The 17,668-nt window shown below is 44.0% G+C and overlaps 1 protein-coding gene and 1 pseudogene across 2 annotated transcripts in view; both read right to left on the reverse strand.

The window, feature by feature from the left end:
* The window catches only part of LOC105503867, a 3,098-nt pseudogene extending 1,130 nt beyond the window's left edge, over positions 1–1,968 (reverse strand). The window contains exon 1 of the transcript XR_001000541.1: positions 6–1,968. The product of XR_001000541.1 is annotated as a vasculin pseudogene (transcript). The remainder of the gene's footprint in view (positions 1–5) is intronic.
* A 7,709-nt stretch (positions 1,969–9,677) lies between these two features.
* Positions 9,678–11,679, reverse strand: RNASE7 (ribonuclease, RNase A family, 7). The gene is made up of 2 exons (XM_011930945.1): positions 11,462–11,679; positions 9,678–10,968 (listed from the first exon to the last, which is right to left on the reverse strand). Exon 2 carries the CDS (start codon positions 10,925–10,927, stop codon positions 10,457–10,459), a length of 471 nt encoding a protein of 156 aa, XP_011786335.1. The 5' UTR covers positions 10,928–10,968; positions 11,462–11,679; the 3' UTR covers positions 9,678–10,456.
* Between the last annotated feature and the right edge of the window lie 5,989 nt (positions 11,680–17,668).

Here is a 17,668-nt window from a genome sequence, read left to right on the forward strand (position 1 = left end):
TTATCAGTGCGCATTCGTGTCAGTTTGGTTAGACGAGGCTGCTGATTAAGTTTGTCAACAGGAGAAGAGGAATTTGAGCGATTACACTCTTTCACTGAATTTGTTGATGGACTAAAATTCTTGGCAGTTGATTTAAAAGCATTAAAGTTGCCAACACCAATGTGGACTCATGAGGGAAAGAAGTTTCAACTTTATTTTCTTTTGTTTGGCTTTTCCATTGTGTAGGTTTTGTAGGTGGAGCAGCAGGTTTAGGAACTAAACCTTTATAAACACTTGGACCAGTTCCATTCTTAACTGGCTGCGACGGAAGATTTCCTACTACTGGGAATCCAGATAGCTGTAAGTCTTTTGTATTACCTTTCTTAATGACCAGCATCCTTGGAGCTCGAGATTTAGGATTCGGAGGGTATTCCCACACACCTGCAGCTAAAGATTTATTGTGGTTTGGTTCTCTCTCATATTCAGGATTTAAAGATGGAAAATCCTCAGCTTCAAACTGTTTATGTTCTCTCTTGTCCTCTTTCCTCCCAGTTTCATTGTCAGGTATGTTGTTTTCATGTAGTCCTTGGCTTTTTCCAGAACGGAAAATACTGCTACGAGAACGGGAACTTCCACCATGGTATCCACCTTGATGATTTATGTTTTCTGTACCATTTCTTCCATGTGTACGCCACCCATTATTTTTCTTTCCTTCCAAAGTTACCTCCATTAGGACGTCCAACAGCAGAATCAAAGCCATCTGAAGAGTTGTGTCGTCGACAATTCACATCATAACGATTCTCTGTCCATGCAAAGTTTTCAGAATGCTTCTCAAAATTCATTGACGACTTTGTTGATGATGGTGGAGTAGGGAAATTAAGCCAGGCTGGAGCAAAGTCATGCTGCGCCTTTTAGGTCCAGTCTTTCCAACTCAGTGAAACAAGGCTTCAACACCTCATGGCAAGTCCAAATTCCAACAGGACTGCACAGGAAGGTGTTAGTTTTTTCTTTGTAATCTTTGTTTTCCAGTTTGTATTTTTATTTTGTATCCTCTGAAATAATATCGAAGTTCTTTGAAGATACTTAACCTATGACTATGTGACATAGAGTTACTTCAAGTCAGCTACCCATACTTCTGTTTTGAAGTTTTCATATGGCTATCTCCCGAATTAGCCAAGTTCTTTAGATTTAAGATCAGTCTTCTTTATTATTCCATGTACTTGCCACTGTTGTACTTGTCCACTCCAGATGAAATATCCAATTTACGAGCCAAAAAGCAAAAACAAAAAGAAAATTTCACATCTGAAGAGCATTCCTAAATATCAGCATATACAGAGACACACACAGCTATCTCAATACTACCATGCTGCCGGGAAATTGCAACATCTTAAATTTCTACGTAAATAAAAGATAAAAGGAAAAAACTTCGGTATTCTTTCAATGTCTTCATTTAGAAAAAGTGTCCCATTGTGACATGAAAGAGCTGAAGTCAAAAATTCCTAAAACTTTCAATAAAGGTAAAAATAAACCGCCATGAAACTTCAGCAATACTTAGTCATTTGAAACTGCTGAAACTACTCAGTACACAAATCAACGTCTCTCACAGTTTCGGCTGAAGAACCCCAACAACGGGGTGGGGGAGGGGGAAGGCAAAAATTACCACCAGCTGAAATACTGTAACCAGTTATATAATCCGTTTGAACCAAAATACTGAAGAAATGCTGCCTGGGTCTCTTTTTAAGTAGCTTGCTGAATTGTTCACTACTATCAATTCACTTCATAGACGATTCTTGCCAATTTTAATAAACTTCTGGGGCAAAATTATCCAAAAACATTGTAAATCCAAAATGGCCACTTAAAATATCCGGGGCCTTCTACACAAAACCTAGAAGATGATCTTCATATTTGAGTAATTCATTCACCTTCTGCCCCACCAGAGGTGCCCCTGGCCTGGGGGTGTCGATGCGCCTGATCCCGGGAGAAGGTTTTCGGTACACTTTTCTTTTCTATGTAGCCCTTTGAGGCCTTCCTAGGGTGCCCATTTGCACTATGAACTTGTCTCTGTGGGTGGACTGTCTCTCTTTGTTCCTCACTCCTGGATTCATCTTCATGAGGGAGAGGATATTGTCTTCAACCCAACCAGAGCTGAGGCATATGGCTCCCTGGATACGCCAGCTCCCTTCATAGGCCGGCTGCCTTCTAAGACCTCTGACTTACCACAACAAGCCTGCATGCAGCCTTCAGCCCTCCTAGGAGTGACAAGGGCCACAATGATAAAAACAATCATAGTTAACATTTACTAAGGATTTTCTATGTTCCAGTCACTGTTTCAAGTGCTCTATGTCTATTTTCTCATTTTTCAGCATGAAAAGGAGCTTTCCAATGCATTAACCTCATGACTATCCTACCTTCCTCAACCAGTTCTTGAAAAGAAACACTGGTCAGAGATAGAAACCCACAAAGAGCAAGTTAAGGAAAACATTAAAGCCAGTGTACTGCTACCCCGGTGGAACACAGATGTGTGCAGAGGGTACACAGTCACAAGATAAATGTCTTCTTTACTATTTTACTAAAACTATCTTTTTTGGGGGGGCGTGGGGAGTAATTTAAGGCATTATTTTTACAGAAAATAACATTGTATGATAGAAAAATTCAAATGAATTACATTAAAAAATTTTTAAAGATTTTCACTTTGAAATAATTTAAAATGTATATAAAAGTTACAGAAAGCATACACAAAGCCCTCCTATATGCTTCACCCAGTTCCCCAATTATTAGCATTTCTGAGCTATTTGAGAACAAGTTACAGACATGATGCTCATTACCCCTTAACACTTCAGTGACTATGTCCTAATTACAAGTACTCTTGCATGCATAACCACAGGACAATCACCAAAACGAGGAAATTGACATTGATCCATTATTATTATTACCACAAATGAAATTTTAAGGTAGCATATAAAACACTCATCTGCACTACTATTTTATAAATATTAGTTAAGCGAAAGAAGGAGACTTCAGAGAAAGCTGAAGCTTGTTGGGCACTCCTTTGGGTGTTTTAGTTAATCTTCTGCTGTGGTTACTAGCACTTCAGGGGAAATTCTGGGAACCACTGCTCTGCAGGTTCTAATTTTACATGAAGATCCTGTTCTGGATATGCCAAATTCAAGGGTAAAAAGTGATAACCCTTACCAAAGATAAATGCTTGAGATATCTCAGGCCCACCTGGAGCTCCACCAAACAGGATCTCTGTAATGTTTTCACCCTGGTCCCGAATAGCAGATGGGAGGTCCAGGCCCTTTTTCTTGTTGCATATCCTTATTTATGTTTCCAGCAGCCAATGGCATGGCCAGGGACATGCTTGACTAGTTTGCCATCAATTCTTCATGTACTATTTTTTTTTTTCCATCTCAATGATACAATATGAGCATTCAGGTGAAGGTCAGAAATGCAACATGTCAGGATTATGGGCACTAAATACTCTTTTGGATGAACATGCTTTTGTCTCAAATCCAGGGGTCTGCCCATTTGCAAATTGATTTGCCAGTCCATGTATGATTTGATCCTGAAAGATATCTGGGCCGGGCGCGGTGGCTCACACATGTAATCCCAGCACTTTGAGAGGCTGAAGCGGGCAGATCACGAGGTCAGGGGTTCAAGACCAGCCTGACCAACATGGTGAAACCTCATCTCTACTAAAAATACAAAAATCAGCTGGGCGTGGTGGTGCATTCCTGTAATCTCAGCTATTCAGGAGGCTGAGGTAGGCGAATCGCTTGAACCTGGGAGTCGGAGGTTGCAGTGAGTCAAGATTGTGCCACTGCACTCTAGCCTGGGCAACAGAGCAAGACTCTGTCTAAAAAAAAAAAAAAAAAGAAAGATATCTGAGATCCATTTGATATTATTAGTTGGAGTGTCACTTTGGAAATACCACAGGGCTCGTTCAGAAAAGCCTGGGTTCTTTGCCTAAATTATTTATGTCATCTTGGGCAAGGTGTTTAAGTCCTCAGGGTCTTATTTTGCTCATTTGCAACATGAGGAAGACAGCACTAGAAGATCTCCGAGAACACTGGCCAAGATGTCTTGCAGCATTATAATGTTGTGATTATCTACTGAGAGAGCCCTAAAGCCATGGAGATAGGAAATTTCGTCTTGTGCTAAATGCCATGACCCAAGCAGGAATTTGTACTAATTCACACCACAGTTAATGTTTTAAATGTGTCAATCCAACTAAGTTTCTATCAAAAAACCATAGAAAGTAATGACCATGATGTTTTTCTGCTATAACCAATCCACCGGACATGAGTCACAGGCATTGGTGGAGGTTTTGAATGATGGAAAATGAACCAGAAAATGGAGCTGAATCAGAGGGTGGGAAAAATATAAGGGGTTTCCACGATGGAGGTGAGGGGACGGTAAGCCTTCCTAAGGACTAATTTAAATATCTCAGGAGGGGAAGTTGGAAATGTCACTAGAGCCCTGTCTCCATCAATTGCTGCAGTAATCAAATTCTTTGGATAGGAAGGAATACAGAGGCACCCTCAAAAGTTAGTGGTCCTAAGTCCTCCAACTTATTTTCACATCTTTGGATTCATAAATTCACAGAGGTTGGAGATCAGAAAAACTTTCCTCAAGTAATCTTAAAAGAAATTCTCCAGGCTGGGCGCGGTGGCTCAAGCCTGTAATCCCAGCACTTTGGGAGGCCGAGACGGGAGGATCACAAGGTCAGGAGATGGAGACCATCCTGGCTAACCCGGTGAAACCCCGTCTCTACTAAAAAATACAAAAAACTAGCCGGGCGAGGTGGCGGGCGCCTGTAGTCCCAGCTACTCCGGAGGCTGAGGCAGGAGAATGGCGTAAACCCAGGAGGCGGAGCTTGCAGTGAGCTGAGATCCGGCCACTGCACTCCAGTTTGGGCAACAGAGCGAGACTCTGTCTCAAAAAAAAAAAATTAAAAAAAATAAAAGAAATTCTCCAAAGCCCCCTTTTCTCCTTCAACTCAAAGTACCCATCCATTCCTCCCAAATTACTTTATCTAGAGAAATTAACACATATTGTCTTTTTTGTCTGACCTTAAACCTTACCTTATCTACTCTTGGCCAGGAGCTATTTGGCAAGAGGCGGATGAGGAGGAGTTTGGCCTCCCTTGTTTAAATCCTTTGTGCTTCTGTCAGGGAAGTCAAGCCTGCTCCATTCATCACAGGTTTGGCCACTCAACATTTGACACCACAATGATAAATAGAAATGCTAACACTACTCAAACTTTCCCTACATGCTAGTCACTATACTAAGCGCTTTATACGTATTGTTACTTTAATCCACATTATACTCTTGTGAAGTGGTAGTGAAGATCCATGTCCCTGAAGGTATTCAAGCCCAAAAACCATCTGTTGGTAGCATTATTGCCAGGCACATTGGCTCACACCTGTCATCTCGGCACTTTGGGAGCCCAAAGAGAGTAGATCACTTGAGCTCAGGAGTTTGAGACCAGCTTATATAGATGGGGAAACTCCCACCTCCCTAAACTAAGAGGCCTTGTATCACAGTGTGTGTTTTCATCACGAGCACACATTTTTCTTTACCTCTCCTCTTATGAACTGTGGACTTCTTACAAGATCTTATTAGCAATGTGGGCTTTCTCATGTCCCTGTGGCTCCACGGATGTTCCCAAGCTTACTGGTTTTGGAGTCTTGCACAGGTAAGCATCCTGGTAAGAGCTATAACTGCTCTTCTTTTTGCCCACTTATGGTGGGGTGGGGGTAGGGGGAGGACATTAGAATAAGGCTCTGAAGTCTTTGAAGCACTTTTGGAAGCCCAGTTGTGCAGGTGCCTGGAAGAAGTGTGATGAAATGAATTGAAGCTCTCCCAAGGAGAAGAGAAGGCTCCCTGGACGTTGTTGCTACTGGTATGTTTTTTGGTACCATAGCTCAAGGGTTATCCCCCAGAGCCCCAGACACTATGAAGAGGGCCAAAGGGTCCTGATCTTAAGGGCAGGGTGTAGGCAGAGGAAATCCCTGGAGCTGAGGATCCTTCTCTTCACAGTGATTCTGTTGGCCCTCTTCATGGCGTCTAGAGCTCATTTACTTCAGTGTGTGGAGACTTCTGGGAACCAGAGTCATGTAGAAAAGTCTCCTCCCCAGTCTACCTCAAATAGTCTCCCTCCTAGGAGAGTCAGCTCATCTATCTCCAGTTCTTGGGTTACTTTCTTTACTGAACTCCATTTCCACTCCTTCACTCCATGTTGAAACAATTCTCTTTAAGTCCATCTGCACAAGACTGGGCAAAGCTCCGCTGGACACCATCCTCCTCTCTCCAAGCTCCCAGCCCCAGCAACAGAAATATCTCATAATTAAGCAGTCTCCTTTACCTATTATTCAGCTTTCAAGTAGCAATGCATCACAGTTCAGCCAGACTTGGTATTTGGCCCAACTTATTATCTTCTTGTAGCACAGCGTTGGCTTTTGGAAGGCTGAATAGCCGAATTCCGATTTCATCACTATTCCTGGCATCCTTTAACTTGGCTGTGATCAAGATCACATGAAGGATTGAGTGACTGTTAAATCTAATCAGGTAGGGCACCAGTAATGAGAATAGGCCAGGCCATTTGGATTTATTGTTAATATTTGAATAGTTACTTCCAAATATTGGTGAGTATTCTAGATGTAACCTGGAGTGAAATTTTCCTTGTGAACTTAAAAAAATTATTATATTGAAAGTCTACCAGCCAGTGGAAGTATAAATGAATATTTATTATTATTTATTATTTTAAGAAAGATGTTATTAATGGTTGTGAAAGCTTATATATGAAACAATTATTTAAAATTTCTACATGGTTAAAAAATAGGAAATTAGTTCACAGGTAATATGAATAATAGGAGAGAGTGTGTTAGCTAGAGAATTTTAGGAAGAACCTTATGTCCCTTGATCAGCAATGGTTTGAACTGTGCAAGTCCACTTACATTCCAATTTTCGTCTGCTTCTGCCATCCCTGAGACAGCAAGACCAACCCCTCCTCTTCCTTCTCCTCCTCAGCCTCCTTAACGTGAAGACAATGAGGATGAAGACTTTTATGATGAGCCTCTTCCACTATAGGAATGGTAAATATATTTTTTCTTCCTTACGATTTTCTTAATGACAACTTTCTTTTCTCTATCTTACTTTATTATAGGAATATGGTACATAATACATATAGCATACAAGAGATATGTTAACTGAATGTTTATGTTATTGGTAAGGCTTCAGGTGATCAATAGGCTATTAGTAGTTAGGTTTTGAGGGAGTCAAAGGTTATACTTGGATTTTCGACTGCACAGTAGGCACCCTTAACCTCTATGTTGTTCAAAAGCCAACTGTACCTTCTGAGACCAAGGTATGTATGTATGCATGTATTTATTTTGAGACAAGCTCTCATTCTGTTACCCAGGCTGGAGTGCAGTGGTGCCCAGGCTGGAGTGTTACCCAGGCTGGAGTGCAGATCATGGCTCACTGCAGCCTCGACCTTCTGGGCTCAAGAGATCCACCACCTCAGCCTCTGGAGTAGCAGGGACTACAGGCATGTGTCACCACACCCAGCTAATTTTTGTATTTTTTGTAGAGATGGGGTTTCACCATGTTGCCCAGGCTGGTCTCAAACTCCTGGGCTCAAGTAATCTGCTCTGGTTAGGCCTCCCAAAGTGCTAGGATTACAGGTGAGAGCCACTGTGCCTGGCTGAGCCCAATGTATTTACAACAATTTAATAAACAGCACAAGTAGTATTTAACAAATAGTACAAAACAGAACAATAGAAATTAGATTACATCATAATTCTATCTATGATTTAATTATGTCATAATCTTTTTAGAATTGGTTGGTGTGTTATCATTTACTATGTAAATAAAATAATCCCATAAAAAGTACATATATTTGAAAGAGTTTTTGGAAATGGAGATAAAACTTACATAAAATACACAAGTCTTTTTTTTCTTATTTATTTTTATGACCACTTGCCGCCTCTTGAAACAAATCTTAAGTGTGCAGTTCAATGAGCTTTCACATAGGAAACATATCCAGACCAAGAATAGAATATTTCCAGGTCCTCAGAAGGCTCCCCCATGCCCCTTTACAGTTGGTACTTCCCCAAGACTACAACTATTCTGACCTCTATCGACACAGGTTACTTCAGAACTTTCTAGTTATTTAATGCTATTTAGGTCATGAGTCTTTCAAGAAAAAGTTTTATTTGGAAATTCTTCTTATTTTGGGAGGATGTATTGAAGGCATAATTTTTACCACTTAAAATTTTGTGAGGAGAATGTCTCTGAAACCATATTATACATAGAAAGATCATCAATAAAGTAGAGTTGTGAAAAAAGAATAAAATGAAGAAAAAAATCGGCTGCCCCAAGTATCTTGCTTTTCTATGCACCGCAAGTGAAAATCATCTCTTTAGAATGGTAAATGTAGTATAGTGACCACAAGAGTTCAAAACAAATTCAGATTTTGGATAAACTTCAGATTTATTCAAGAATCTCAGAAGCCATTCGACGATGGCAATGTTCTGTTTCCAGGTAGTAGTTATTTTTACACTCAGTCGTTTGGCTGTGGCGGCCAACTCATCAACTTATTGGCCCTCATTCTGTTAGAACTGTTCAATGATCTGCTCTCCTTTCTTTTAATCATCCTTTCCCTACCTTCTCTCCTTATCATCTCAGACAACCTGGCTGCCTCGCGGGACTCTGCCTGCGGGCTTGTCCTCTAACCCACTCATGATCATCACTTTGGCAGAAGAAAGTCTCTGGGGAGATCTTAGTGAGGGTGTTTGCCTTGGTCTGCGTGTTTTCCAAAGATGGAGATTGCTACTACTAGTTATCATGATCTAATACCTATCAGTCCTTGGGGCTGACAGGAGTTCCATAGATATCATTTCCACGTCTTTACCTGGAATCCTATTTGGCATGTAGGATTCCTCTCATTTTGCTGTAGAGAAACAGACTAGCCAATTGCTCGAGGTCATGTAGACGGGAGTCAGGATTTACACCTGATTCTGTCTGGCTCCAAAGCTTACTCTGACTCTGGTCAGTAGTGAAAAAGCACAGTAGTTGATAGGGAGGGACAGGTAGAGTGGAATCCTCATCAGGGTTGGGAATGTCTTATAATGAATTTGGGTTTGAAATAGGGCGGGCATGGGATACAATGCAGGTTGTTTGGGACTAAGATAAAGGAAGAAAGAAGGGGATGGTGCTGGTCTGGCAATGCTGGAGAGACCATCAGGACTGGCGAATACCAAGCCATACCTTTTCCAGCTCCACTCACCACGCAGGAGAAATGGTATCTGTAGCCCAGGGGGACAGGGAAATGGCATTCTCGCATCTCAACCCCTCAGGCCTGGGCAGACTGCCAGAGTGGAGAGCCAGGGAAGCAACGAGGCAGGGGAGATCATTATCAGGAGGAAGGAAGCTCTGGCAGCTCCCACCAGCCTGTTTGTGACAAGCAGGCTCAGGGCCACGGAAGTCCTTTAAGGTCAAAGGAAATGTGATCCTGGATCTGGGGGTTGAAGCTGAGACACTCCCTTTACCTTATGTCTTCAGGCCAAGGGGATCCAGCCAGAGCCAGGCCCAGGGCCTAGGTTAGAAGAGCTGTGGTCTAGAGAAGTGGGAGGGGCAGTTAGAGAGGAAGAGAGAGAAGGAATAAGATGCCAGAGCACCTTATAAACAATCTCTTGGCTAGAGAGGTAATGATCTTTACTGCAGCCAACACAGGGTAACTGGCTCTTCAGAGCACCCATTTCTTCATGGGTGAACTCTTACCTAGTTCTCCTCTTGCCCCGTAACGGTGTCTTCTTTGTTGCCCAACTGGTAGAGAAGAAAGTATACTATATTTACAGTAACGAGACCTAGGTTCGAGTCCAGGTTCCGCTACTAACTAATTAGACAAGCTCTTTAATTAATTAAGCTTTCTAAAATCTCCATTTCCTCATCCATAAAGAAGGCATACAATCCCTGTCAAGTCTATGTCACAGGGGATTAGAGGATTCACGTGGAAGCTCTACACAAATATGAAGTGGTATTTATTTATATTTTTCTTTGCTTCAGGTCACCTCACTGCCATGTCAGAGCTGGGGAAGACTTCTAGTTCAGGAACAGAAACAGCTGTGTCCACAAATCGCATATGCCCCTTTTCCGTTTATTTCCTCCCCTTGTCATGCTGCCATAATGCCAGGGGGCAGGGGAGACATGTGCAAAGGCATAGACCAGGGAACCCACAGCCCTGAGCTTGCTCAGCCCCTTTCTTGGGGATAGGCATCTGGGGAAACGGCAACAAAAAGATGAAAGGCCATCCCTCTAGAGCTCAGCTCACCGGAGTGTCAGCTTCAGCCTCCCAGCAGAGGCTGAACCAGGAAGAGCCCCAGGAGATGAGGGGAAGAGAATGCTCTGGGTGTAGTGGAGTGGTGCAGGGGGCTGGAGAGGGAATTGAGGCTCAGCAAGGCAGTCTGGAAACCTAAAGGACTCTGTCCAAGTGCACAGGAACCAGGTGGAATTGCTGAGAGTCTTTTTTCTGGGGAGGCTTACAGGCCACTATGTAAGACTTGTTCTGGTGCTTCTCTTTGTACCTGCAGTTCGGGTACTTCCCTGAGGTGAGCTCACACATGGTCAGGGATACGGGCCGATGGCTCTGGTGGCAGTTTTTATCGCCATTCTTGCAGGCTCTGTTGGGGGTCTGGCAGGTGGTGGCCACACTGGAGAAAGGCTGGTGCAGGAAGGTGTTGAGGTCTTTGCACCGTTTTGTGTACTTGTTGATGTTTTTCATGGCTGAGTTGCATGCTTGAGGGCTGGGCTGCACGTGCTGAATTTTAAACCACTGAGATGGGGTCATGCCCTTGGGTTTGGCACTGACTGGGATCTCTGCCACCCACAGCCCGAGCAGCAGAAGCAGCAGAAGGGGGCAGAATCCTGCTCTGGCCGGTGCCATCTCTCCTAGTGGGGAGCAGTCAGAATGGAGGGCAGGGGTCGCTGGGACAGAGGTGTTCAGTCGAGAAATTAGTCCTCCTATACTTGCTCATATGAGCTAATCACCCATCTCCCTACTCGGTTGTCTCCTTTCCTCACTGTGTCTCATCTCTGCCTCTTCTTCTGTGTGTCCCCATCCGCTGCAGTCCCCACACCAACCCTGTGGCCCCATCTCTCATCTTGTATTTCTGCTCCCTTCATTCTGTCCCTGTTGCCTGTCACTCTTTGTCCTCTCCCCTTTCCCTCAAATCTCATCTCTTTTGTGTCTCCATGTTCCTGTGTCCCCATTCCCATCTCGTCTGTGTTCCCATTCTTTTTCATTTTTTTGCCTCCATCCCCAACGTCACTCTCCCCTTTCCCCAATGCGTATCCCCATCTCCCCTAAATCCAGTCCCTCCTTTAACCATTTTATCACTCACTCGAGTGTACTGTCAGGGTTGGAGCCCATCCCTCCTTCTCTGTCCTCACTCCTCCCCAGATCCTGCTGCAGCCTCACCTTTGCGCTTGGTCTTCGTGCTGTCACTCCTGCTCAGTGGGCTGAGGCGGTGTCCACACACTGCTAGGTTGTCAGATCTCTGAGGGCCTCTTCTCACTCCTGAACTCCTTAAGAGCTGGCCTGGGCTGTGCTGCGTCTGTTTGGAGGCGGGCTGGGGAGCATCACTGGATCAGGAAATGAATCAGGTTCATGCCTCTCCACTTGCATGTCCCAAATACGTGGACACCTAAGGATGCCTGTACCTGCCTAAACATGTTCAGCAATGAGGAAGCTTGAATCGTCACATTCAAAGACAATATTTGTCCCCTGGCCACATGGTTCTAATGACTCTTTAATAGAACACCTGATCCAGGTGTCAACTGAAATCAATTTCAGGAAGAGTTGTCATTTATATCCTCTCATATACACCTCTGGTCCATGATCCTGGGAAGAGTCAATCACTGTGATGTTAAGAGTTGCTTCTTCTCTGACCTGAGGTACAGATCGAACAGCCTAGAAAGATGCTTTGTCTGATTCCTTGTCATCTGGAGATACTGCTTATCTTTCGGAGGAGATGGAAGAGACACGAGGGAGGTGGGTGAATCATCACTGTCACGATGCCCAGCACCATCCCCAATAGCAAAGTCATTCCACAATGATTCATGGGCCTCTCTAGTTCCAGGTACCAACCAAGGCCACGTGCTTTACCTGGAGAAGGCCGCCAACACCTCTCCATTTCACTTGTTCCCTCCCTTTTTTATTGAAAATTACGAAACTTTAATACTTCCCAAATGTTTGTGTTTAAAATGCTATTGGTGTTGCTGCTCTCAACATCCTGCCTTAGTACTTCCTTCACTTTGTATGTCCTGTTCCTTGTGGTGGTGACAGCTGTGTGCAGAGTCTGGGTCAGTGCTACTCTGGGGGCTCCTGTGAGCTTGGAATATGACACTCAGGAGAACCGAGACGCCAAGACAGAGAAGCATCACCCTCTGTGGGTGAGAAGGCCTGTGAAACTGAGATGAGTAGTATTTTTGTTTTCAGAATTTACCTGTAAGTAGTAGGTAATCTCAGAATCTTGGGCATGCTTCATTCATGTAGTCAACAAATATTTATCGAGCACCTACTAAGTGTCTAGGTACTTGGGATATATCACTGAACAAAAAAGGCAAAAATGGCCAGGTACGGTGGGCCACACCTGTAATCCTAATACTTTGGGAGGCCACGGCAGGAGGATTGCCTAAGGCCACGAGTTCAAGACCAGCCTGGGCAATGTGACGAAACTCTGTCTCTACAAAAAATTTGAAAAATTAGCCAGGCATGGTGGTGCATGCCTGTGGTCCCAGCTGCTCCAGAGGCTGAGGTGGGAGGATTGCTTGAGCTTTGGAGATAAAATCTGCATTGAAAAATCATGATTGCACCACTGCACTCCAGCCTGGGTGAGACCCTGTCTCAAAAACCAAACAAACAAACAAACAACAAAAACAAACAAAGACAAAAGTCCCTGCCTTTGTGGAGCTTACATTCCACTGGAGAAAGACAGTAAAAACAAAATGTATACTTTGCTCAAAGTGATAATTGCTAGGGAAAAAAGTAGAACAGTACAGGGCTTGGCAGTCAGTAATTTTATGTAAGATGGTTGAAATCGCTGACTCTGGGGCAGAGACTTGAAGATAAGAGTGAACTTGTGATTATCTGGGAGGAAGAATGTTTCAAGTGAAGAGACTAGCGCTGCAAAACCCCCAGAGCAGACAGATGCCTAAGGTGTTGGAGCAACAGCAGTGTGTCCAGTGTGGCTGGAGCAGGTGACTGAGAGTTCAGAGACAAGGTCATTGGGAAGACGTACAGACCATTTGAAGGCCTGTGACTTTTACTCTGAGCACAATAGGGAACCCTAGGAGGGTTCTAAGTAATGAACAAAGAACCTGTCTGCTTAAAGGATTACCTGGCTGTTGTGTGGATTATAACTGTGGAGAAGTCGCACAACCCATCCTGATCATAAGGTTTGTGTTCTGGTCCAGCATTTATGATTCTGAGTCAGGAGGATGGGGAGTTTGTTTTGAGTCCAGGAGGACATTATTTTAGTAGATGGACAACACAGCTGTGGGTTGGGGGTCAGGATGAAGGATCTTTAGAAGAAAAAGTGGTGTTGGAGATGAGAAATGCCACTAGATGGCAAAAGAGAATCAAGAACAAATTCACACAGGCCTTTGGCTGTTCTGGTTTGTCTTCAGCGAGGCCTTGGCTAGGGGAACAGCTGTTCACTTCTTTGTTAAGGTGTCCCAAGCTTTGCAGGCTGAACTTCTGGATAGAAGTTCTGGATAGAGAATTATGTCCCAGCTGCTGTAGAAACATGAATGTTAGGAGATAAAACCCATGGTTTAAACCAGGCTGTGTATCAAATGTGTATCAGCACAGGCCAGTCTAGCCTTTGGAATGGAGGCTTGGCGGAAGGCTGCAAGCTCATTTGAATGCCTAGCTTGGTCTCCTTTCTACTTCTCATTATTCTAGAGTGAGATGTTTTCAAGCCATGATTTAAACTTCCCTCTGCACTTGTGTTTTCCTGACATTGTAATTATCCTAGTTTGTTCTTCAACTCGAGTATGCTGGGCTGTGTAGAAGGCTGCCTTAGGACTGTGTGAAAGTGAAATAAACATGGCCCTACTGCCTCAGTCCAAAGGGAAAAGAGAGTAAAGGTTTAAGTTTGCACATGAAAATTGAAATAGACTTGAACCTACCATATGTGCAATTCAACTGAAACCTTTGTTTTGCCTCAATTATTTGGATAAGGGAAGTGATTCTGTTTGTGTGCCCAAATTATCCAGCTTCCAAGATCTGCTTCATCTTGCACTCGGTAGGCTAATTTTGCTATTTTGCCTTCACTGCATTCATGGGGCAACAGAAAAAGATGGAGGAAGGGGGATAAGGTTAGGAAGAAGAAAAAGATTCAGGCATCAGGCCAGGGACTGGTTCAGGAGTTTCACAGGAGGGAGAAGAAAGACTTAGAGAGAGCAAGAGCAGAAGACAAAATGGTGGGAGAGAAGACAGAAGGGAAGAAAAAGTCCCTTACACCAGCAGTCTCTACCCCTGCTTCCTTCTCATTCTATCGTCGAAGTCACTGCTGTTGGCCCAGCTTCTCCTTAGGCTGCTGTTGTGTGTGTGTGTTTAAGTTGGGGCGGGTGTTGTGAAAATCCCAACAGTGCCAGGTGGACCTCTGCCTGTCTTCCCCGCAGGACAACAGCTGCTGCTTCCTCTCGCCTGTGCTGGGAGGGAGTGAAGGGGGAAGGGAGAGAGGAGAGCTGGGCCTGGATTGGTGCCTACCCTTCAGAGCCAAGCCTCTCTGCCTTCCGGAGTTCCACACAGCCTCTGGATACCAATGGAAAGCCCATGAGAGTTTCCTTCCAAGCAAGAGCAGATCCAAGTTCTGTTATCCTAATTTTGTTGGTCCTTTGATAAATAAAGGTAATGGGCTCATTTTTGTAGACTGAGAAAGTGAAACATACAGCAAGTTGAGATCAGATGTGGGACTTGCTTCAGGTCCTTCAATTCCCATGACCTTTCCTGGAACAGCTGTGGGTCAGGAGGAGGCAGCACTGACAGAAGTTTGGAATCCTTGGCTCCCAGACCAATGCATTTAGACAAGTCAGGATGGAGGAAAGAGGAAACTGATTCGGGGGTTCACTGAAGCCTTGTCTCACAAGCCCTCCCAGCTCCCCATTTATGTACAGAGCAAAGTATCATTTCCTTAGCCTGGTAATCAGGGTCTGCTACAATCGGGCAAACCTGTCTTTCTAACTTTATCTCTGACTTTTCTCCCACTGAGTGCCTCAACCCCAGCCAGACTGGTTTCCCCCCATTTTTCAAACATGTCTTTCATAATCCTCTTTATCTCCACTTAACTTCTAACTTCACCATGAGATCCATTTCCAAGTTAGGGTTACCCCTGAGGAAAACTTTCTCTGACCCTCCCAATTCAGAAACATCTTTCTCACCTCTAAATTCCTACAGCATTTACTGTCTTCAGAATGTATAATTTTCTGCCTTGAATCACTGGTTATTTCTTCATATGTAATGTATTATCTTTCTCTTAGACTGTCAATTCCCACAACACGGGGACCACCAGTTACACTTCTTTTGCACATTTCACAGTATATAGCATAATGCCTTGCATATAAGTGACCCTAACTGATTCAACTTTTAGAAGGCATTCTGTCTGCTCCTCAGTGATTCCAGTCTGAGATGGGATTGCTACCAGCCCACAGAGATGGTTAGCAGATGAGGAACTGACAATGCAGCTTTTGGACTTCAGCCCTGGGTTCGAGGTGATGCTACCAGAAGAAGGTTGAGATGGCTGAGGCAATCCTTCGGTTTCAAGGACAGCTCAGGAACTGTCCATGACACAGTATATTGTTTGAGCAACTTGAATTGGACAGGGCAAAGGGTAATGGCAATGAGATCATGGTGAGCCCACTCAGGGCAAAATTTTGGGGTTCTCCTCAGTCATAGGGAGTCACCCTTGCACCTGCCACCCTAGCCAGTTGTTCTATAAATGCTTACCATTGGGGAGGGCAGGGGGAGAATGTGTAAATGATTACACGCAGAGGGTCATCTTTACAGGAAAAACAACTCAGTTATTGTTTCAATGGTGAACTATCAATACACATTTTGCTGGTAGAATGAGCACCATTACAATCAACATTTGTTTAACAAAAATATTTTGAAGTCCCAGATGTTTATCATTTTCATTAATACATAAGATACAAGTAAGTCTGCTTTTGTTAAGAAATTTGATTAGCTAATTATTTAGACCAGGGCTTCACAACGTCAGTGTTATTTACATCTTGGTCTGGATAATTCTTTGTTATGGGAGCTATCCTGTGAACTGTGGGATGTTCAGCAATATCCCTGGCCACAGACCAGTAGCAAGTCCTGGTTGTGACAACCAAAACTGTCTCCAGACATTATCCAATTGTCCCTGGAACTACTGAATTAGACATGTGACCTTGAGCAAGCCACTGTCCCTCTAGAACTTAGTTTTTCATCCCTAGGGTAATGCTTGAGTATGTAAAACCCAGTGTAATGGGACAACAATCCCACTAATCTCAGGCTTACAGAGCACATGACACCAATGATGAGGATGTCAGAATGGATGAAGTAATCTTATGCATCAGCACCTCTAGGATAGGATTTTAGGGAACAGATCACCAGGATTGCAGTTGGGAACCCAAAGGCTCATTATCATTATATCATTTAAGTTCTGAATGCTTTCCTCTATAACGTGCTGTTCAGTTTCTGTAATTGTCTGGCAGAAGTGAGTGGTGTTGGGTGTGGGGAGTGAAGAGCAGTGATGGGTGGGTGGGGAATGAAGGAAGAGGAAGACCAAAAGGTATAAAAAGTCCCTTTCTATTCTCAGGGAAGCTGCAGCCTTGAGGGACCAGGGAAGAGGTGGCATGATTCAAGGCAGGGACCACAATGTGGTTGGCTTCCTCAAAGCAAAGGCTTGAGTCAGCCAGGCTCAGGCAACACCCTGCATCGGCACCCACTCAGTGTTGTCTTGTTGAGCAGCCTGAAGAATACAGATGAGCCACCTGCCCATGTAGGCTCTCTCCTCACTTGCTTGGCTGTGCCCACTTCCTTGGGGAGGCCTTCCAACCAGAGGCTTTGTAAGTGGGACCTCTGTGTTGAGTCTTTCTATGAGCTAGCACCATGAGATCGATGGGGGTGAGAAGGAGTGGTGCAGCAGCAGGGTTCCAGATAGAGGAGACAGCAAGAGATAGGGCATGGAGGAGGTGGGGACAAGGTGGGAAGAAAGCAGGGATGCAGACGCAGTTGCACACATGGGCAGGTGCAAGATCATGGGAAGTCTTATGTCCTGTGAGATGTAGTTTGGACTATACCCTATGACAAGCTTGTACAACCTATGGCCCGTGGGCCACATGTGGCCTAGGATGGCTTTGAATGCAGTCCAACACAAATTCGTAAACTTTCTTAAAACATTATGAATTTTTTTTGCATGTTTTAAGCTCATCAGCTGTCATTAGTGACAGTGTATTTTATGTGTGGCCCAAGACAATTCTTCTTCCAATGTGGCCCAGGGAAGCCAAAAGATTGGGCACCCCTACCCTATGAGAAACAAGCTATTGCAGAGTTTTAGACGAAAGAAGGGACTGCATTTTTTTCTCTTGAAGTTGAATCAGATATATACTTGAGTTGAGTCTTACTGGAGTTGGA

Source organism: Colobus angolensis, unplaced genomic scaffold (genome assembly GCF_000951035.1).
Source record: "Colobus angolensis palliatus isolate OR3802 unplaced genomic scaffold, Cang.pa_1.0 Scaffold88, whole genome shotgun sequence".
Taxonomy (NCBI): domain Eukaryota; kingdom Metazoa; phylum Chordata; class Mammalia; order Primates; family Cercopithecidae; genus Colobus; species Colobus angolensis.